Source organism: Sphaerulina musiva, assembly GCF_000320565.1.
Source record: "Sphaerulina musiva SO2202 unplaced genomic scaffold SEPMUscaffold_13, whole genome shotgun sequence".
Classification (NCBI taxonomy): domain Eukaryota; kingdom Fungi; phylum Ascomycota; class Dothideomycetes; order Mycosphaerellales; family Mycosphaerellaceae; genus Sphaerulina; species Sphaerulina musiva.
The window spans coordinates 899,454-920,499 of record NW_016017395.1 but is presented as its reverse complement, the minus strand read 5'-3'; the positions used below and the strand labels follow the sequence as shown (position 1 = coordinate 920,499).

The 21,046-nt window shown below is 52.3% G+C and overlaps 9 protein-coding genes across 9 annotated transcripts; 4 read left to right on the top strand and 5 right to left on the bottom strand.

Annotated features, from left to right (window-relative positions):
• Nucleotides 1–682: 682 nt before the first annotated feature.
• SEPMUDRAFT_54549 (WD40 repeat-like protein) lies at nucleotides 683–2,368 on the bottom strand (the record flags this gene model as incomplete). The annotated part of the gene is made up of 2 exons (XM_016909307.1): nucleotides 683–1,369; nucleotides 1,418–2,368. The coding sequence occupies 2 exons, from the start codon at nucleotides 2,366–2,368 to the stop codon at nucleotides 683–685; spliced, it is 1,638 nt and encodes a 545-aa protein (XP_016756354.1).
• A 971-nt stretch (nucleotides 2,369–3,339) lies between these two features.
• SEPMUDRAFT_95079 (D-hydantoinase) lies at nucleotides 3,340–5,337 on the bottom strand (the record flags this gene model as incomplete). The annotated part of the gene is made up of 5 exons (XM_016910652.1): nucleotides 3,340–3,728; nucleotides 3,821–4,836; nucleotides 4,901–5,003; nucleotides 5,073–5,081; nucleotides 5,149–5,337. 5 exons carry the CDS (start codon nucleotides 5,335–5,337, stop codon nucleotides 3,564–3,566), a joined length of 1,482 nt encoding a protein of 493 aa, XP_016756353.1. The 3' UTR covers nucleotides 3,340–3,563.
• A 207-nt stretch (nucleotides 5,338–5,544) lies between these two features.
• SEPMUDRAFT_75069 (3-propionate hydroxylase) lies at nucleotides 5,545–7,435 on the top strand (the record flags this gene model as incomplete). Its single annotated transcript, XM_016910094.1, has 2 exons — nucleotides 5,545–7,165; nucleotides 7,220–7,435. Exons 1-2 carry the CDS (start codon nucleotides 5,627–5,629, stop codon nucleotides 7,433–7,435), a joined length of 1,755 nt encoding a protein of 584 aa, XP_016756352.1. The 5' UTR covers nucleotides 5,545–5,626.
• Nucleotides 7,436–7,847: 412 nt separating this feature from the next.
• SEPMUDRAFT_54898 (glycoside hydrolase family 79 protein) lies at nucleotides 7,848–9,515 on the bottom strand (the record flags this gene model as incomplete). The annotated part of the gene is made up of 1 exon (XM_016909317.1): nucleotides 7,848–9,515. The coding sequence occupies one exon, from the start codon at nucleotides 9,513–9,515 to the stop codon at nucleotides 7,848–7,850; it is 1,668 nt and encodes a 555-aa protein (XP_016756351.1).
• A 706-nt stretch (nucleotides 9,516–10,221) lies between these two features.
• Nucleotides 10,222–12,184, top strand: SEPMUDRAFT_137004 (lipoyltransferase; the record flags this gene model as incomplete). Its single annotated transcript, XM_016902821.1, has 1 exon — nucleotides 10,222–12,184. A coding segment is annotated over one exon (731 nt), but the record flags the coding sequence as incomplete, so codon positions are not given.
• Nucleotides 12,159–13,522, top strand: SEPMUDRAFT_152474 (uncharacterized protein). Its single transcript, XM_016907467.1, has 3 exons — nucleotides 12,159–12,179; nucleotides 12,233–12,291; nucleotides 12,536–13,522. The coding sequence occupies exon 3, from the start codon at nucleotides 13,122–13,124 to the stop codon at nucleotides 13,476–13,478; it is 357 nt and encodes a 118-aa protein (XP_016756349.1). The 5' UTR covers nucleotides 12,159–12,179; nucleotides 12,233–12,291; nucleotides 12,536–13,121; the 3' UTR covers nucleotides 13,479–13,522.
• An 830-nt stretch (nucleotides 13,523–14,352) lies between these two features.
• On the bottom strand, nucleotides 14,353–15,485 carry SEPMUDRAFT_75061 (Di-copper centre-containing protein; the record flags this gene model as incomplete). The annotated part of the gene is made up of 3 exons (XM_016910093.1): nucleotides 15,418–15,485; nucleotides 15,112–15,353; nucleotides 14,353–15,041 (listed from the first exon to the last, which is right to left on the bottom strand). The coding sequence occupies exons 1-3, from the start codon at nucleotides 15,435–15,437 to the stop codon at nucleotides 14,353–14,355; spliced, it is 951 nt and encodes a 316-aa protein (XP_016756348.1). The 5' UTR covers nucleotides 15,438–15,485.
• Nucleotides 15,486–16,785: 1,300 nt separating this feature from the next.
• Nucleotides 16,786–17,955, top strand: SEPMUDRAFT_152472 (uncharacterized protein). Its single transcript, XM_016907466.1, has one exon. It carries the CDS (start codon nucleotides 16,805–16,807, stop codon nucleotides 17,909–17,911), a length of 1,107 nt encoding a protein of 368 aa, XP_016756347.1. The 5' UTR covers nucleotides 16,786–16,804; the 3' UTR covers nucleotides 17,912–17,955.
• Nucleotides 17,956–18,896: 941 nt separating this feature from the next.
• On the bottom strand, nucleotides 18,897–20,908 carry SEPMUDRAFT_75053 (MFS general substrate transporter; the record flags this gene model as incomplete). Its single annotated transcript, XM_016910092.1, has 4 exons — nucleotides 18,897–19,139; nucleotides 19,276–20,068; nucleotides 20,133–20,689; nucleotides 20,769–20,908. The coding sequence occupies 4 exons, from the start codon at nucleotides 20,906–20,908 to the stop codon at nucleotides 18,956–18,958; spliced, it is 1,674 nt and encodes a 557-aa protein (XP_016756346.1). The 3' UTR covers nucleotides 18,897–18,955.
• Between the last annotated feature and the right edge of the window lie 138 nt (nucleotides 20,909–21,046).

Genomic DNA, 21,046 nt, shown 5'->3' with positions numbered 1-21,046 from the left:
GCAAAAGTGTCATCAGCTGGAATGCTTTCCATCTGGGTCCGGCGAACTCTGCGCTATCCTAGACTTCAGTGATGGAAGAGGGAGTCATCGATAGTAGGACGGTAGGTTTCTCTAGAATTGATGTTTCCCATTGTTGGGCCAATAGTAGGAGAGTTATTATGACCATGCTATCATCAGAGTCCTAGCCATTCGGCAGATTGGTCATTCTGATTATCGAGTATGTACAGCGATTGAGCTGCACGAGAATGGTAGTTGTAGAGCAGCAAGTCATATATAGTAATGACCTCGATCGAACCCGAAATACGTGTCCTCTACCGGATTGATGAGGCTTGGGAAATGTTCTATACCAGACCTGTCTATCCCGGAGAGTTAGCCAGGGCTGAAGACGACAGACTTCATCTTCTCCAGTAGCTAACCATCATATACATCCCATATTGACGGCGACTAGGTGATGGCTGCACTTGGTCGTTAGCTTGAAGGCTGGATGCAGGGCAACGACTATAGTTTTCAACGCCGTTCATGTCGATTCGTCAAAAGATCAAAATTCATCAAGTATGGTACATGGGTAAGATGAATAGAGAACCTGGCCTGCCGGGTCTGTTTGCTTCTTTTTTTTGCTTGCCTCGGGTCATTTTCCCCTCCTTTCAAGGGAGGGATTAGGTGTACGTCAGGAAAGTCCTCTTCATTCATCATCAACATCCGCCCCTCCAAAAAGGGCGCCCAGACCCATGCGATCCCTCAGTCTCGTGCTTCTCCTCGCCTGCGCAGCTCGGGCGGGAGGAGGACTATCATAAAACCTCTGGTCATGCTGCAGGTGGGCCGTCACTCTTGCACCCATGGGAGCATTTCCCAGCGTCTCTGCCCGCTCATACGCCTCTCCAGTCTTCAATTCTTCGGCTTCATCTTCACCCTCGTTTTCGTCGGTGGAAACGCCATCGTTCCAGGAATGTACCGTACACGTGCCCAGCCCATGGTCCCAGCCATTCCAAGATGTGGCTGCGATGACGGGAGCACTGGGATGCCAACTGGCGTCTCGGACAATGGTCTTCCATACACCACCCCGTCCATAGTAGTCGTAGCGATCGACGAACCTCTCATCCGACAGAGGTCGGCTGCCCTTGGTCGCTTGCAAGACATTGATGGTGCCAGCTTCTGTGCCGTCGAGGTTCCAAATGTAGATCTTTCCATCGTGGGATCCGGAATAAATATATCGGGAATCCGTGGAGGTCGCAGGACTGAAGTGACAGCGAATCAGAGTCTTCAATACGCGATGCCCGCGGAAGGTGACGAGACTGCAGTCGTGTGGATGGGGCGTGTGAGTGGAGGTGCTGTACGGCGAGAAGCGGTAGTCAAAGTGTGTGGTGAATTCCTATCGGAACATTAGCATGCGGAAATGAGATGAGAAGATCATACGTACTTGAGGATTGATGCGCTCCCCTTGGTCGGTAGAAATCATCTTTCGCAAGTCCCACAACTTGCACGTTTGATCTTTGGCGTTCGAAATCACATATCTCCCATCTCCCTTGGAATCGATATATGTGAGGCCTTCGGTATGTCCTAGAAACATACCCGCAGGACGCATACTCGCCAAACTTCTCCGATCCCAGACTTTTAGTGTTGTATCATCGGAACCAGAGTACAGGATGTGAGGAGACATTCTGTCACCAAAACACACGGCATTGACATCGTCTTGATGGCCGGGAATGCGAAGAATGGATCGTTGCGACTCCAGATCGTAGACGTAAACACTCTGGTCCGAGGTTCCAGCGACAATCTCCGAACCGTCGCCACTGAAGCGCAATGACCAGATTCCAAAGTGACCTCGACTTCTTCCCCAGCCGGCATCGTTACGGCCGCCTCGATTCCCGCCGCCCATATCGCTAAAGTCGAGCATTTGCGGCTCGCCTTGATCAGCTTTATCCGTGCGAGCCAGACAGATCTGACTCCGAATCGAACTGTAGGCGAGCAGTTTGTTGTCCGGTGAGAGCGATGCGTCGGTGATGGTCCACTGGCCACCGTAGTAATGCACCGTCTTGTAATACTTCCAATCGTACGGATTACTCGTATCGTACATTCGCACTTGGAAATCCTGGCCACAGGCGAAGAAGAAGCTGCCATCTTCGGAGAACTGTCCCGAATAGCAGCGAGCGTTCAGATTGACAATGAGATCTGCTTTATTTCCCGGAATGAGCGATTGAGATGCCAGGCGGGAGTAGACGTTGTTCCTTCCACGACTCTCCAAGCCAAGCTCGCGATGCAGCATGCGGTAGGAGAGCTTCCGCTTCTGGCGTTGCGTAGCTGCAGATAGGGGGACTCCGCAAGCAGTATGCCGACAGCGGTCATTGTGGCCAAAGTTGCCGCTCTGCATCAGTTTGGCGCCCGTCTCAGAGGGGATGGGAGGATAACGGTCGCCGACAAACTGTCTCCGGCGGAGTCGCTGACGTGGGTCTTCTGTTTCGTCGAGGTAGTCCTCGTCGTCCTCGTCCTCCTCTTCGTCGTCATCATCGTCTAGAGCGACATGCCTCGCTCGGCCGTGCGAGCGAGTGGTGATGCCATTCTGGAAAATGCCTCGTAGTCCGGCATGACTAAGCAGTTGGAGAAGTTGTGCTTGGGTCATGTTGATAGTGCGTGTGCCAGTCCTGCCGGGATGATCTGTTGTCGTGTGTGCTGGCTGTGGTGCCGAGGCCTCCTGTCCTTCTTCCTCGTCTTCCGCTGCTTCTGCTCCTTCTTCTGCCCCTCCTTCATCATCATCATCTTCTTCTTCCTCCTCTTCCCCATCATCGACCTCAAAGGTGACTTCCTCGCCGTCTTCGTTCCGTAACGTGCCCTCCTCCGCATCGAAGTAGAGTGTCGGTCCCTCCTCCTCCTCCTCTTCGACCGCAGTCCCATCTTCTGCCGCTGGAGTCACTTCGTCGTTGGCGAGCTGCATCTCGTTCCATTTCCTTCGTCAGCGAGTTGTTTTTCTTTCTCTTCCTCTTCTCCCCTCTCCAGTTTCATCGTGGGATTGTGATGGTGATGGAATGCAACCTCACTCACCTCATAGTCCATGTCGTCATCTATATCCTCCGACTGTGTTTCCCACGATCCTGTTGGAGAGAAGGCGTCTCGGGTGGTGGACATTTTCTGGCGGTGCTTGATTGAGAAAATACCAGGTACCTCGGGAGGATACCAGCAGACAGAGGGAATCAATGCAAGCCCAAGTGAAGGTGGAAGGTGGAAGTGATGTTGGTCGTGTGAGGTGATGCACGATCGACTTGCTTATCGGATCGGACGGACTTAAGCCTATCAACATCCCCGGGGGGCCCGCACATAGATGTGCCGAGGTTTATATACCTGTTTATTTGTTTTCATTTTTATTCCTCTTTCAACAACCTCGTCTTCAATACGAATATCTGATCAAGTCCAAAACGAGGTATCTGAAAGGATCCCAATATTTCCGCTACGGATCCCTCTCAGAAACTGTTGGAAAGAATAGTCGTTCACTTCGACTTGATCCCTTCGATAGGAGTAACAGGAGTATGCTACTCCATCATGGATCTTTCTTACGGAGAGGAAAAGAATGATCAAAAAGTGACATCCCACTCGGCCTCACTCCGACTGCCCTGCAAAGCACTCGTTCCCCGACGCAGAAACTGACCCTGGCCTTTCTTTCCGATCAGACCGCCTGCGCCTTGATCCCACATGACCTGGCCTCGCAGAATGGTATAGACGGGCCAATATTTGAGCGTCTGTGTACACCAAATCAGCGACTTCTTCTCACTTGTTGTTCATGTTCTCCTCGTCTCGTCTTGGTTTCCAGAAATCAATACCTGCAACATACCTTTCCCTCGTACGGCGTGTAATCACACGCGTGATGCAGCATTTTGTTGCTGAGTGTAAACGACGTCGCCTCTGATTCCGGGTTCCAAATCACTATATCGGCATCGCTCCCTACGGCAATCTCGCCTTTTCTAGGATACAGCCCATACAATTTCGCCACATTCGTGCTCGTGACTTCGACAAACTTCCTCACATCCAGTCGTTCCGCACTCAAGGTCAACGGCAGCCGGGTCTCAATTCCCGGAATTCCATTCGGGATATACTTGAACTTGCCCTCGGGAAACTCTGCACTGATACACGTCTTCTTCCCCGTCTCTGCATCATCGTACAAAAACGGACAATGATCCGAACTCAACACGGTAAACGTCCCATCGACCAACCCTTTCCAAATCCCTTCGTGATCTGCCTCGCTCTCTCGTGGAGGAGGACTGCATACACACATGGCACCCTCGAAACCCGGCTTGTCCAGATCATGTTTCGTCAACAGCACATATTGGGGACACGTCTCGGCAAACACGGGTAAGCCTCTCCCTTGCGCAACTCTCGCATGGTCCGCGGCGACGGGAGAGGAAATGTGCACGAGCAAGATGGGCGCATCGATGAATTCCGACAGACAAATAGCACGATATGTCGCTTCGACTTCAGCGAGAGCAGGATGGGACGTAGCGTGGTATTTGGGCGCGAAGAGCTTCCTCTCTTCGAGTTTCTTGGTCATCCACAGAATCACATCGTTGTTTTCCGCGTGAATCATCGTCGTGAGGTGGTGTTTGCGCGCTTCGAACAGGACATCGAGGATCTGCGTGTCGTTGAGTTGGAGCACTTCGTAAGTCATGTAGATTTTCAGACTGGAGATTCCGGCCTCGCGGAGGAGTGGGAACTCGGAGAGGGCGAGTGGAGAAGGGTTACTGAGGATGATGTGGAAGGAGTAGTCGGCATACGCGCTTCCGGCGGCTTTGGAGTGAGTGGCTTCGAGCGTCGGGAGGACACTTTCTTCCGATCGGGCTTGTGGGGCGAAGGCTAGAAGAGGAGAAGAGGAGAAGCATTAGATGAGAACAGTGTCTCGAGTGATGGTGATCTATACCAATGACAGTTGTAGTCCCGCCGCAGATGGCAGATCTGGTGCCGGTTTCGAAGGTGTCGACACTGCGACCTTTACCGAACAGCTGCGGTTCTTGCAAATGTACCTACAACAATACCCGATCGTCTGGTCAGATTTGATTCCTGGATGAACAGTTCATGTCATCTTCACGCACATGAGCGTCCTGCGAATGGAAATGTCAGAGTGAGCACGGTATTGTCAGGCGGGAAGAATAAGGTAGGTTGACTCACTATACCGCCTGGCATGACCCATCCTCCTTTGGCATCAATGAACTTGGCGACTTGGGCTTCCCGAAAAGCACCACGTTCTTTGATTGCTGCGATGGTCTCGCCGGTAATAGCCACATCCACTTCTCGGATCTCGTCTGCGGTGACGACGATTCCGTTCGTGATGACCAGGTCATATACTTCACTCGCCATGTTGAGAATGATCGGATAGGTATGCAGTCGGGAAGAATGTGTGTGGGTGTGGATGCTGCAACAAAGCGGTATAGTTGTTACAACCACATGGATGCGGGATGTTGGTGAGGTCGGTCATGTAGCTACCTACCTACGAGCTAATGTACCTTCGCCTATCGTCTTATCAGGTAGCGATACGGTAAGGTAAGGTAAGGTAGCTCCCCCAAAGCTCCAAGGAAAGCATCTGTTGCGTTTATTCGTCCAACACTCGACTTCCAAGAAACTCTCCGTGTCCACCTCCCAAACAACCATGACCACGGATCCCAGACAAGTCGATGTCCTCATCGTCGGGGCCGGTCCCGTGGGTCTCATAACTGCTTTCCAATTAGCCAAATTCGGTGGAATTTCCGTCGCGATAATCGAAAAAAACTCCAAATCCATTCAGGATGCCTATGGACGAGCCATCACGCTGTATCCTCGCTCGAGTGAGATGCTGGATCAACTCGGCTTGGCAGAAGAACTCGCGCAGCAATGTTTCGCCTGTCGGGAAACGGCAACATATAACTCCCACGGCGAGGAAGTGCACGGCCGTGGTTGGAGTTTTATGGAAACGGGAATGAGCGATACGGCGTGGAATTTCGCGTTGGTGTTGAGGCAGAAGTATCAGGAAGATGTATTTCGCAGAGCGCTGAGAGAGTATGGTGTGGAAGTGGAGGCGCCAGTCAGGCTGGATGGGATTGTGGTGGATGAGAGTATACCGCTACTCCAGCATCGAGTGACAGCTACAGTACACGATGAGTTGACAAGCGAAAGGAAAACGATCAAATGCAAGTTCGTGATTGGGTGTGATGGTGGCCATTCGTCTGTCCGTCGATTGATAGACATACCCTTTCGTGGCCTGACGACGGCAGACAAGTGGGTGAGGGTCGATGGGTTAGTGGAGACCAACGTTCCGAGACCGCGCACATACTGTGCCATTGAGTCGCCCACGCATGGAAATGTTCTCTGGGTTGGTCTGGACCGCGGGCGGACGAGGATCGGATACGCTTTCACCCAAGATCGCGAGAAAGCGTACAAGGTGTTTGATGAAGCTGCCGCTGTCAAGGAGGCCATCGCTGCTGTCAAGCCCTTTGACGTGACATTCCTGACTGTCGATTGGTGGACCATCTATTCCGTCGGTCAGCGCATTGCCGAAACATTCGAGAAGAAGGACTGCATCTTCTTGGCGGGAGATGCATGCCATACACACTCCTCGGGCGCTGCTCAGGGCATGAATACTGGCATCCACGATAGCGTGAACTTGGCGTGGAAGCTGAGTCTGGTACTGAGACGACTGGCCCGCACCGACATCCTCCAGACATACCAAGCAGAGCGAATGCCGAATGTTGAGAGACTGATCCAGTATGACAGAGACATCAGTCGTCTCATGACAAATCGACTGCCGGAAGACTGGCAGGGAGATCCAGAGGCAGATGTCAATGCGATCCTGGGCCAAGTCATGGGAGAGGCAGGCTCGTTCAGCTCCGGATTGGGTATCTTCTATGAGCTGGCAGAGACGAGCCTTCTCAGTGTCCCAGGCAGCTTTACCAGTTCACAGCAAGTCGTAGACGTGCAGCAGCCAGTAGGACCGGGTCGACGAGCGCCAGACGTGACACTCCTGAAGCCGGGCACATTCGAGTCAACGAGACTCATATCAGAGACGCCGAATAGAAGTAGCTTCTACCTGGTGCTTTTTGCTGGAAATCCTCTCTTGACGGAAGCAACGGCGTTTGCTGATGCATTCGACACCTCCACATATCTGAGCGGTATCCAATCGCGAGGCAAGTGGGCGGATTCTCATGCCCAAAGCGTACTTGCTAACAATTGGACAGGTCTCTTGAAGTGCTTGACAGTATTACCACAGCCAGCCTCCTCGGCTTATGAGGTCCTGGGACGAGAGCCGCTTGGTCGTGCATTCTTCGACACCCATGAAGGTGTGGCGTACAAGAGGTATGGCGTCGATGTAGGAGCAGGCTGCGTTGTACTCGTTCGACCAGATGGCTGGATTGGCACTATGCTGTCACTTTCGGAGAGTTCGGTGAGAGAGGTCGAAATGTATTTCAGTCGCATTCTACTATGAAGGACGACGTATCCATACAGTGAGATTTCACGTCTTGCCGACGGTCCTTGAACAGCTCGACGTCCAACATATCGTGCGCGGTCGACTTGGGCGGTGCTTATGCGTGTAGATGACGCTCGAAAACAGCCAGAGTTCCCAATTTCGGTGTAGAGAGCGCTGGGTCGATGGCGTGACTGGAGTTAGCAATGGATAGACAGATGGAGAGATGGATGATGTGAGAGGGAAGCGAGGAGGCCAGGTTCCCTGTGTATTGCGATGAACGATATACCTACACAGCAAGTAGAAGGAGTTTGGGAAAGAGGCTGAATCTGTAGTCTGCGAATAGTATGACGAGAGTTGGCAAGATATATGCTTGCAGCCGCCCCTATCACTCACCTTCCCGCGAGCCACTCACCATTCTCACCAATGGAATTCACACGGTCCGGGACAAGTCGCATACTTGGGTCTCGTCAAAGAGAACGAGTACAGCCTCGCTACCTCGTACTTTCACAATTCCGTCAGCATCCACTCGCTCAATGTGCACATCGCCTTCGGGACTGGCGGTCTTGAACGATTGACCGGCCCAAGTGACTCGCTCCGTGCGTTTCTCGTCCACTGTCGGTGCAGTCAATCTTTTGAGATATACTGGTTTTCGCTGTCGCATCCCATTCGATTGTCTAAAAGCAAAGCGCTTCTGACTCGCAAATATATCAAACTCCACGGTATAGTCGTCAGTGGAATTGGCATAGTAGGGCTTCATATTGATCAGAACAAGTTTACTGAGCTCGTCGGCGTCGTAGAAAGCATAAGCAGAAAAATGCTCGTTGTCCAGATCTCTCGGCGTCTCGAGCGCTCGTACCCTCGTCGCATTACCAGCAAAGACTTCAGCGAGAAAGAGCAAGCCAGCGAAACCCGGTAAAGTACGTTGCGGACCGCGCTTGGCCGTCTCCACCGGATACAGCATACTATACGTCGAAAAGCCAGGCTTTCCATCTTCGTCAGGAGTGTTGCTTTGCTGATCGCTTTGGAACACCAGAGTAGCACCTTGATGTAAGTAGCAAGCAGAAGCGTTGCGGACGGCGTAGATGAGCTCGGTATCCACTTCCCATAAGGCTTGCGCGAAGGTGTCGGAGACGTTCGGGGCGCCAGAACAGGCAATACTGTTGAACTCTCCGATAATCCACGGTCGGCCAGAGTCTAAGGCTGCCTTGGCCGAGGGGAGGATTTCGGTATCGGCGTATTCGACGAGGTGAGTGTGGTTGAGGATGTTGGGAATGGTGGCTAGTGCTGCACGTTCGGGATCACAAGTGGCGAATGCATACGAGTGGATGGAGTAGTCTGAGACTTGCTGTTGAGAATCAATTCCGGCGGGAATGATATCGGCAGGGCGGACGTGAAGGGGAGTCTCGTCTGTGGTTGCAGAAGACGCCCACCATCTGTCCGTGCCCCACTGACTGCCGACTGCGGTCGCTGCTCGACCATTCACAGCCTGATCGATTGCTGAAGTCCACTGTTTCCATTGCGCGACGTATTCGTCTGTGCTGTTTGCCCAGCGTTCGGCATCATAGTTCGTTGGCTCGTTCCCCAGCTCAAACGCTTTGATGAGATCTGGCTGGTACGTGATGGAAGCAAGCGCCATGTCTCGTGCGATATCTAGACTGTTGTTGCCGAAGTTGAGGGTGGATATGAACTCGGTTCCGTTTGGGAAGTTGGCCCAGCTTTCATAGTAGGCTGGTCCAACCGTCGTGCGGTAGACACCCCCATTCTCGTTGGTTGTCCGGACTGGATCGCCAGCCGACTCGTTGTATATCATCGAGTCCATTGTAATTCCGCCCGGACGGATGGCCGGTCGCCCACCATGAGCGTGGAGGGTGGAGAGAGCTTTGAAAGTAAACTGATTCGGACGAGTTGCATTTCCAAAGAACTCGACCCAGAAGGCCGGCTCGAAGCTGAAGGACGAATAGTCTGGCGAATGCGGTATAGAAGCACCATCCGCAGTTCTTGGAATCTTCAGGACAAGGGGATGAGGCTTGTGGGCATGAGGATGCGACAAAACCGCAGTGCTGAGTGCGCAGAAAGTCAATGTGAAAAGCAAGACCATCTTGGCGTGTAGAGGCCAGGGACGCAGGCCGGGCAGCCATGTCGTCCCAGTTATGCTCGCAGGTTGAGCCTTTTCAGCTTGACCGTCGCGCATGTTTGTCGAGAGATGTGCTCTTGGAGTGGAGACGCCTCCGCCTTCTCCTCAACAGGGCTACTGGTTCTCGTGAAGGCATTGTCATCTTATGCCCAGTTTCTCCACGAATCCGAGGCGGATCTCGGTCGGAGTCGTGCCGAGCACAACGACTGGATGAAGACCAAGATCAACCTAGAATCGACACCAGATCATCGGGTCGATCATAATCAGTCGTAGATACTGCCCCATGGAGGATGCTCAGCTGGCGATATGTGAGCCACGGAGATGAAGCCCCCGAGTTTCTTCGTGGTGTACAGTGATGATGATGATGATGTCGATGGTGATTACGACCTGCGAGAAGAGATGACCTTGGATGTCAGTTTTCCACGGCTTTTTCTTGGCTGTCATCCGGGTGTACAGAAATGAGCCTCGACATGGTTCAAGTTGATGGAATATAGGAGGTACAAGGACGATGAATGTATATCGGTGGTGGAGAATTGAAGATGACGGGAGTTTCGGTCCGAAGCGGTCCGAGATGCGCTTCACAGTTCACACCTCCACTCGGGACCATCACCATTGAGTGCCATTGACGGTGATGGACCTTGACGCCGATGAGGTCGGGAGAGGAGAGGAGAGATGATTCTCCGACATATCCACCTCCCCGCCTGCACATCCTACTCTCACGCCGCCGCCCTGCAACACCGCCTCGTCACCTCCCTCCTCGCCCACAAAGCATCGCCTCACACGCTGCCCGCACCACCTCCGCCAACCATCATCACCGCCCAGTTCCACCCCGTCTACACGTGCGGCCGTCGCGAGATTGGCACCGTTTCTCCTGCCCAGAGGGAGTACTTGACGGAGCAGACTCCTCTTGGCAGAGCAGACTTCGTTGAAGCCCTCCGCGGTGGGCAAACCACCTTCCATGGCCCGGGTCAACTCATCGCATATCCCATCATCGACCTGAAGCGACACCACATTACTCCTCGCTGCTACGTTCGGCTCCTCGAGAACTCCGTCATGGATGTCTGCCGGTCATTCGGCGTGGAAACCTGCACGACGGAGCATCCGGGAGTGTGGGTGGACGATATGCATAAGATTTGTGCAGTGGGTGTGCATTTGCGGCGGAATGTGACCAGTCATGGAGTGGGTTTGAACGTCGACACAGACATGGGATGGTTCGAGAGGATTGTGGGATGCGGATTGGAGGGGAAGAGGACGACTTCTCTGCTTTTGCAGGGCGTAAATGTGGCAGGCGGCGTGGAAGAGGTGGGAGCTGGGTTCGTGAGGATGTTTGCAAAGAGAATGGGCGGAGTGAAGGACATTGTCCGAGTGGGAGAGGGCAATGATGTCGATGGAGCGAGTTGATACTGATATGAAGCGAAGCGAATGCGGTTTCTGGACAGTGACTACTCCAAGGGCCGACAGAGTACCGGCCCACCACGACCAAGACGGAATGGTAGATGTGATCTCGCGCCCTGATTGACTAAACGCAGCAATTTCCATGTACACGGCTATTTCTCTAAAGCTACCTGCCAGTCAAGTTGCACACTCCATTCCCGCCAACTGCACGCATGCCCTGGACATTGAGGACCATCTTCAGTGGCGCGATGGCGCGAGTGGTACATAATCAATCCATCATCAAATCAAGGGTCCATCCAACTCTGTCGAGTCTGCCTTGTCCTCGTGGATCCACTTCCAGTATCTGGCGAGCTTTGCCAACTCCAGATCGGCCTTGGCCCCTTCTTCAGCGCGGCAGTCAATCAGCGCATAGTACAAGACGAAGTCTATCATCCCGACAATGACGTAGTAATACGTCTCCCTGTTTTCGAACGATGACATGATTTCGTCGGCTTCCAGCCACAACATGCCCCAAAGTACTGCACCTGACATGGTTTGTCCGTGCAGCCTGCACAGGGCTTGAAAGACCTTGGACGTGATCGCGGCCCATTGTGTGCGAGTGGTATCGGGGAAGTCCCAGTCGATGTCTGTGAAAATGGCGAAAGCGAAAACGAAGGCGGCCATTCCCATGTTTTCTGCTCCGATGGTGAGGAGGCCGTCCAGATTCTGTCTACATTTCTCGACAGAGTGTGCCCAGGAGCGTTGGAACAGCTCGTATGTCGTGGTGGCGTGGTGGACCAGTACCGGGCAAATGGTGTTTGGCGTTTTGCCTGCGAGCATGTCTCTCTTGAGTACGGCGATCAACGCCTTGTCCTTCTTCTCCACCTTGCAATAGAGGACTTGGCGACACAGTGGACAGCTCGTCGAGTCTTGGAACCACGTGCTCACGCACCCTCTGCAGAACGAGTGTCTGCCGTCGCAGTTGAGAGTGAGGACGTCGGTGTCCTCGGTATTCATGCAGATGCTGCAGCCATCAGTGAGTGCCAATAGCGCACTGGGTGTGGCAGGCTGCAGCATCTGCATGAAATCTTTCTTGAGAGGGAGCAACATCTTGTTTGGTGTGGGAGAGTGAGCTTGAGTCTCGATGTTGGGAGAGTGAGCTTGAATCTCGATGTTGGGAGAGTGAGCTTGAATCTCGATGTTGGCAGAGCGAGCTTGAATCTCGATGTTGGGAGAGCGAGCTTGAGTCTCGATATTGGGAGAGCGAGCTTGAGTCTCGATATTGGGAGAGCGAGCTTGAGTCTCGATATTGGGAGAGCGAGCTTGGGTCTCGATATTGGGAGAGCGAGCTTGGGTCTCGATGTTGGCAGAGCGAGCTTGAATCTCGATGTTGGCAGAGCGAGCTTGGGTCTCGATATTGGCAGAGCGAGCTTGAATCTCGATGTTGGCAGAGCGAGCTTGAATCTCGATGTTGGGAGAGCGAGCTTGAGTCTCGATATTGGGAGAGCGAGCTTGAGTCTCGATATTGGGAGAGCGAGCTTGAGTCTCGATATTGGGAGAGCGAGCTTGGGTCTCGATATTGGGAGAGCGAGCTTGGGTCTCGATGTTGGGAGAGTGAGCTTGAGTCTCGATGTTGGGAGAGCGAGCTTGAGTCTCGATGTTGAGAGAGCGAGCTTGAGTCTCGATGTTGAGAGAGCGAGCTTGAGTCTCGGTACTTGGGGGTAAAATTGCAATTTCGGTGGTCTGCAAGATGTGGAGCGTGGTAATTGTGGGAGAGTCAAAGAGAGGCGTGGGATGGCGGTGGTGCGTCAGTATTGTATACTGCTCGCCCGTTGCCCCAAGGCACCGGCTGTAATATGTGACTTTGTCCTCATTTTTTGTTTACTCGCGAACCAGTGGGAGGATGGAGAGTTGCGACGTATGGTTGGTTGAACCACTATTGTATATCACGAAACAGTCATATTTGGGGCTGTCCCACGGGCCCGGAGTATGGTACATCGAAAGCTAACCGGAAGGTTTTTTGCTGACCGTGGCATATTCGAACTTTAGACACTGCTGCTCTGCTGTCCTTGCAGAGCCGGAACCTTTGCATGCGTCACCTCGATCTCCCAAGAAGCACGGATTTTTACACGTGGAGGGTGTGGTCGTCCGGACGACCCTCAGGGTCACTCACTCTCGACCGACGGACGCTGTGACATGCGTCCACTCGATAGCGGTTTGGGCCGGGTGTGCACGCATGGCGCAGAGGCCAATGTTCGTCCCGGTGCTCGTCGAGGACCACCCGAAATGGCCTGTTCACGGGAACCCACCTCTCGCATGTACGCACTGAAGAATGGGATAGTGGTGCAAGTGGTGGCCATGGTGCTCGCTGGAGGGCTCCGCCGGGCGACGCATGGAATTGAAAACGTCAAATGCACGGCAAAACGAAAATCTGCAAAGTCGCTGTCATCTGCACTCGAGAGATCTCAGTCGCCTTCTGACCTCGTCTCGCCGACTTCAAAGTCGTCGGAGGACACCACCCAACCACCTTGCGGCAACATGGGAGAGCCCTGAGGCGGCTAATTTGGCAGACAGCTCGACGATATGTAGTAGAGATGACCACCACCCAGCCTTCGAATTCTTATGTTTGTAGATCCTTGCTCTGATTTCTCGTTGCTGTCTGTTGACTGACTCGGCTCAGCATTCGCTTCCGCACGTTGTCTGCCTTTCGAAGCCAGAGGAGCTGCTCCAAACATACGAGATTCGTAGACGCATTCCCTTGTCGGTCGTATATATAGCAGGAACAGAGGTTGTGTATTTAACAGCCGCACTTTGCGTATACCTATGTTCGAAGCGCGGAGATTCATGCCTTAGGTAACGGGAATAACGACAGTAGTGCTAGGTAATATTATTTGCTGTTGTTGATATAAAGTATTTTTCTTTATTCGCGCTAGTGTAGGTATAGATTGGATAAGGGACTCTAGCCTCTACTACTAGTACTAGTCATTCTACTTCTAGCAAACGAATTTTATTCGAGAATCATCGCCGAATTTCTTTTTTCGACGACTAGGCAAGGAGGAGGAGGGAGGGAGGAAGGGATATGGGGTCATCCGATTTCATGCCTCCCTTCTCTTACCGTAGCTCGTCGTCGGTGTCGTTTTCACGTAGGTCGGAATCTCTGCGGTTTTGTCCTCACTCGGGCTAGGTCCTATCGCAGTGAGCTGGACTGGCTCCAATATATTAAGATGGCTCGCTTCCAGAACGTCACACTTTCAAAACGTGAAAACATGTACATTATCATAAGCTATATAGCAAGACGTACTCTCAACGACTGTAGTCGTGCAACTGCTGACACGATTGGATCCTTTTTTTCTGTGTTACACATTACCCTGATTTTCCACTTCCGATTCGTCCCTCTATCTCAGATTTCATTTCCTTGGGTACAACTCTACTCATACCGGTAACAATAGCTATTCCGATTCGTCCACATGGCATCTCTGACCGTAATATTCTCAAACACAGTTGACAGATAAATCTCACTATCCAGCGTGGGATTCGGCACGGGTAAACTCCAGCCGTTTGCGCGAATATCATTAAAAATCTCCGGATCGGGCAATGTCGTCGTTCTCGTATCGTAATCCACACTCTGCCAAACGGCAAACACAAATTCCACCATACCATGATGGAAGAAAAACCAAGGATCCTGACTCGAAAAGGGAACTTCGATTTGCGTGCCGCCCATGAACAAGTGCGGAGCGTTATGCGTGCTTGGAGCGATCAGTTCGAGGAGACTAGCAAAATCGTTGGCGGTGGCTCCCTCATCAACGGTTTTGACGACATCGCTGTATTGGAGCTGGGCGAGATCGCTGACGCTGAATGCACGTTCGATGCAACGCGGATTATACCCGTATCCGTCGCCTCGTGGGTTGCGAGAGCAGCCCCAACCGTTGGTGGTAGGGCCGAAGTTGATGGTCCAGTTGGCGAGAGGGCCGGTTTGGATGCATGAACATTGTGGGCCTGTTTGTGTGCCGTTGCCGGAGATGGACGTCTCGCTGCCGTCGAAGAGGGGCCAGGACTCCGGGTCGGACTGGGTTGGGTCTTCTGCGAGGTATTTGGACCAGTGCCAGTATGGAAGGCCTAGAGAAGAAGAAGAAGAAAAGGTTAGTTGGAGGAGGAGGAGGAGACTGAGGAAGCAAGAATCACGTACCATATTGGTAGCCACATTCTTCTCGCATGGTTTGTTCGAGCGTCCAGACGTAATGTCGATGCCAGATGGCGAGCCAGGGTGAGCGGTGCACCGTCTCCGTGTTGATGAGATGGGCTACTGCAAAGTCATCGAAGCGAGAACGGGCACCGGGAAATTCTATTCGGCTGGTTTGAGAGGGTAATCTTTTCATGCAATGTAATGCCGAGATGTAGTCTTGTTTTGCTTCCGTAGTCATGTCTCCCCTACCATGGTATCTTAGCATGCATATCTCGAATCGGTCTGGGCGGCCAGAAGTGATGTGCGTACCATTCTCTCCGGACCACCATAGTGTCCCAGGTGCATTGGCCATCCTGTTCTAGGGTGGACTGCAAACCATCTAGATAATTGGAATGCAGCTCGTCCCAGCGCTGCTTTGCAGTCTCTTGTTGTTGCCGCTTGACATGTCCGTTGGTAGCGTGCACGGGCAAAAGCAAGGCTGCAGACAGCACCAGCAGCCTAGGCCAGCAGTAGTCTGTGAACATGACGTGCAGATATATGGGGAGAGTAGAAGATGGGAAGAGAGTGAGAGAGAGCAAGAATGAGCAAGAAACGAGCGAATAACAGATAAGACAGAGACGAAAAGAGGGTCGAGGCTTTTTGCAATAGCAACCAGGACGAGAAAAATACCTACCTACATCGTATACTTGATTGACAGGACGCCCAAGACTAGTCTGGAGCGTGAATTGCGATTTGCGCAACGATGCCTGCGGGATCGTGTTCTACGCCGTGAGGCTTGTGAGCCCTGGCCTCATGATTGCGCCTCCGAGGCAGCAAAAGTCTCCAAGTAGCAGACTATGATACTACTGATACCAATACGTCGTTGATCCGAGATGAAGCCCCGGCTTGTCACCCATGTCCCGTCCGGGGGGTCTGGAGTTGAACAGTGACAACAGTCCGGAAGACTCGGCTTGGCGGTCAAAGATAGCAAAAATGGAGAGCTAATGCTCCATCATCCGGACATTCTCGTATAAAGAGCATGTGGTTCGGCTGTCTGGAAAGGTAAAATAGGCTATGGAGGTTCCTTTTGAGCTTGATTTGCTTGACTTGTAGCCAGGTTGCTGCTGACGATAGTACCAGGGGACCATGAAATATGCAAGTCGCTGCTGTCAAACTTGTCATGTAGTATCACTAGTAATGTGTAATTGTACGAATACCGTTACGCTAAGACTAGGATGGAGTGATATTGCTTGAGCGAGAGGCTAGGATCAGGCTGTCCCATGAGTGAGTGCACTTGTACCTGGCAGTTTTTAGTCAATCGACTAGTTGGTGGCCTCACCTGATGGTGGTGCAGGTCCTGCCATCACGTAATAATAACAACAAAAACAACAACAAATCCAGTCGCGGTATATGTACCTAGGTAGGATTGTTACAACAGCGTACTCACATGGCGGATCTGCTGGCGATGGTAAGTGAGGTTGCATTTGCATGGCCTACAGTAGCAATGAAAGGGGTCGGGGTCGGGGCCGAGGGGGTGTTTTGTGAAACAGGGCCAATTCAAGAATTCCAAGTAAAGGGTCCTCGGACGTTGAGACGGGCCGAGACCTTGACGGACCGCCAAACACACGTGATATCGTGCATCCATCGCGACTCTCTCCCCTCGTGTTGGACAACGCCCTGACCAACCTCGTACCACAACCGCAGTCGACGTCTGGTCATGTCCATCTCTCATCAACACCATTCACTCCCTCTGCCACGCGATAGAGCCCGTCTGCGGGCATGTGGAACCCTCAACGCGCCCATTGATCTCACCGACGACGCCGACGAGTCTGATGCACCGCCCCCGAGGCAGCATGCATCCCACCAGCGGCACTCTCGAGCCCGTGGTGAGAGTGAAGTCCAAGTGACAGCCTCTCGCAAGCGCAAGTCCGCTGCTCTCACTCGCGACGACAACAACGATGCCAATGCCGAGATTACGCCTTCCAGCAAGAAGACGAAGAGTGCTGCCACCGACACCGAAAAGAGGCTCCGAGTCTACCGCAAAAGGGCCCCCCAAGCCTACGCCGACATCCGCCATCGCGCTCTCACCCAGCGCATGTTTGTCATTGACCGCAAACGAACGCCAGCGCCCGCCGACATTCACCCGCAGTCACCAGACAACCATGCCACCGAAGTCGTGTCCTTAGCAGGCACCACCGGGAACATCTACCACATCACCATCTCTCGCGTTCCGTCATGCACCTGTCCGCATGCCCGAAAAGGCCATCAATGCAAGCATATCGTCTACGTTCTCGCTCGTGTGCTGCGAGCACGAGAAGACTTGGAATATCAACTCGCCTTTGTGTCCTCTGAACTGCGCGAGATCTTCGAGCACGCCCCACCCCTTCCGTCGGAAGTCGCAGAGCAGGATAGAGCGGATGGATCAGAGATGGATGGAAACCGCAAGCCACTTGCAGGAGAAGATTGTCCTATTTGCATGACGGAATTCGAGACCGACAATGCGGGGAAGCCCAAGCAGGGTGAACTCGTGGTATACTGTAAAGCTGCTTGTGGAAACAACATCCACAAGGAGTGTTTTGGGCAATGGGCTGCTACGAAGCGGGGTCAAGGATATGTCACTTGTCCATTTTGCAGGAGTCCGTGGCAGGAAGATGATGCTAGCGCTGCAGATTTGAAAGGCGTGGCAATGGGCGGAAAGAGGAATCGAGAGGGATATGTGAATATCGCCAGTCAGTTGGGTCTTTCTGGGGAGAGGGATTATTCGACGTATAATGAGTTCTGGGTAAGGAACCAATTGGGTGGCGGAGGATACGGTGCCTACTGAAGGGGTGCATTGAACAATTGATCAGTGGTGATGGATGGACGGCATGGATTTTTTTATGATACCCCGGAACATGGAGCGTAGGGAAAAGAGATTTGTACAACGCCTCGTACTTTTTGTCTGATGAACGCCGATTGACGGCTGGGTTGGCCGAAGAAAGTACACTTTTTTGACATGTCTTTCTTCAATTTCTGTTTCATCTCCCGACCTCTCCCCGTACGGGAGAATGAACGCTGCTCACGAGAATGACCCTGAATTGGAAACGTTCTATTCCAGGAACATGACACGACATGTGTGTTGGCTGACTAAGAGTCATGAAACCATGATGGGACATGGAATACACCGTGCTCTATCGACACCAAGGCCACGCTAGAAGAAGAAGAAGAAGAAGAAGAAGAAGAAGAAGAAGAAGAAGCATGCTGTCGGGAGAAGACTGGCACGTACCCTCCTCCCTCATTTAACTTCGTTCACAGCTCTCAACAGTCGACGAGTCCCTCAAGAGACGACCATTTTCTCCTCAAGCGCCTCTTTGTTTTCCTCCATCACCACCACCACCCCTCTTCCCCTGATTGACATCATCAATCGATTGATCAATCAATCGTTCAATAAACCTCTAGACTCCGCCCTCCCTTTTCTATCTACAGCATCCTTCTCGCCCTCTCCTCCTCCTCCCCCTCCCCCTCCCCCTCCCCTCATCACCAGACCCCTCATATCCATCCCTCATATCCATCCCTCTTCGGCATACTCGCCACATCCCCCACTACCACCACCATCACCACCGAAGGCTTCGTCTTTCTCTTCCTATTCTTATTCTTCTTCTTCTTTCCCGTCATCGTAGTGACAATTCCATCTTCATCTGATTTCATCATCTCGTGTGACGTGGGAGTCTTCTTCTTCTTCTCCTTCTGGGTCGTGGTTGTAGGCTACCGTTCAGTCAAAATTCCATTTCCAGCCAATTGTGAGAAAAGAAGAAAAAAAAAGAGAATCTCGCAAACTCTAGAATATCATCCAACTATCTATCACCTGCCCTATCGAATCAAAATCGAATCAATGCCCTAACCCCTTCGCTCGAGCCTTGGCCACGTCCTTCCAATATCGCTCTGCACTGGAAGCGCGCAGACGTGGTCCAATCCTCACCATGATGAACAGTGAAGCATTCCATGCAAAACCAATCACGGCGACCATGATGAATGTATTTCGATATCCTAATGCATTCAACCAGGGTGTAATTCTGGACAAAGAGACACGATAGATGTTAGTACAGAGTCTTTCTTTTTTTTTCTTCTTCTTCTTATAAAAAGATGGAAGATGGAAAGATTAGATGGATAATAACGAAAAAAAAGAGAGAGAAGAAAAAAAAGACATACCCATAATTCACCGCAAAACTCAAGGTATTCCGTATCAAAATCAACGTCGTAACCATATCCCCACTCAACTCCCGATACGAACTAATCGCATATCCAATCCCACCGGCCACACACAGACAATTACTCACAGCCAACGCGCCCTGGGAAAACACCAACGCAAACCAATGAACACGATACGTGACTCCCAATCCATACAACAACATGGCAAACGGAACAAGAATCATCGAAGCCACAAACATGTACAACGTATCCTCTGGCTCACTAATCCCGTCTCTGCCCTTTTGTCTGGCCAATTTGACCGTGAGGATTCGGCCCATTTTGCCACAATAGTAGCCGCCCAGAATCGCTCCAATGACACCTGCTGAGTACGCTGCAGCGATGCCCGTGGTGGAGAAGCCGTAGAGAGTCGTGTAGACGGTTCCGGTGGTGGCGTTTTGTACACCGGACCACACGAGGGCGTTGGCGCCGTACATGAGTCCCGCGTAGACAATGACGGGGTACGTGAAGCCTTTGAAGGGGGCGAGGAAAATGTCCAACATGCGGTTGGGACGGGATTTGTTGTTGTTGGCGTATGGAAATAGCCGGAGTTTTTGCCAGTAGGATTTGCGAGGGTAGAGGGGGAGAATTTGGCCGGGTTCGCGGTCGGAGGTGGAGGAAGAAGAGAGGGCATCGAGGGGTTTGGAGTCTTTTTCGTGGACGGTGGTGGAGTTGATGCCAGAGGTGAGTTCGGAGACTACGACTTCACTTGCGGGAGCGTGAGTCGGGGTGTGGTGTGTGCGATCATAGTTTGTTTCTGGTATTCAAGTCAGCAAAAAAAAAGAAAAAAAAAAGGAGCAAAGGGAAGAGAAGGTACGTACCCTCCATCAAAAAGAAGCAATAGACAAAAGCAATCGCAATCCAAATCGCAGTCCACCATAACACCCATCTCCAATCCTGCCCATCATTAATAAACCCAGCCAACATGGGCGCCAATTTCCCCGTGACACTCAGTCCAAACCCATACCAGGCCAAATACTTGGGTCTCTCGTGCGCAAACCAAATATCCGTAATACTAATCTCACAGAGCGCCTCGACGGGAGCTCCAAAGAAACCTTGCAACACCTTGTTGGCGAGATAGGTGCTTCGGGTCGTACACCAGGGAGCACTCGTCATGATGGCAATGGAAGCCAGCATGGAGAACAAGTAGGCGGGACGTTTGCCGTATTGCAATGCCAGGGGTTGCCAGACCACGCACGCCCAGCCATATGCGAGGAACATGACGCCCGTGCCGGTGTTCAAGTCGTTGAGCGTGAGCCCGGTGGCTTTCTCAATGGGTTTCACCACGGAATAGACGGATCCCGAGGGGAGAGCTATCATGAGAGTGTACATCATCACGCAGGATGTCGCGAGCATTTTGCGTCGGTATGTCCAGTTGCTAGATGGGTGGGATCATGTCAGTCGCATCATATCATGCGTATCGTCGAGTGGTTTTGGGGGAAAAGAAAATATCGTACAGCGGATCCTCGGGGTCTTCTGAAGGTGTGGGAACGAGCACAATATCCTGTTCGGAGCCATTTCCATGTTTCGTGCTGAGGGTGCGGTCGTTGTCAATGAGGCGAACCGTGCCAGGTGGCAGAGTCTTGTTGGATTCCATCATGAATTCTGGTTCTGGCATCGATGTGATGCTGGTAACAAAAACGACGGCATGCTACCTCTATTGCACCAAGTTGATCGATATATTGCTCGCAGAATTAGGCGATGTTGAGCCTATCGATGCCAAGACGAAAGCGTG

Excerpts from the sequence above, each read along its gene's own strand:
- SEPMUDRAFT_152474 (XM_016907467.1), top strand. The coding sequence starts at position 13,122 with ATGCGTCCACTCGATAGCGGTTTGGGCCGGGTGTGCACGCATGGCGCA.
- SEPMUDRAFT_152472 (XM_016907466.1), top strand. The coding sequence starts at position 16,805 with ATGTCCATCTCTCATCAACACCATTCACTCCCTCTGCCACGCGATAGA.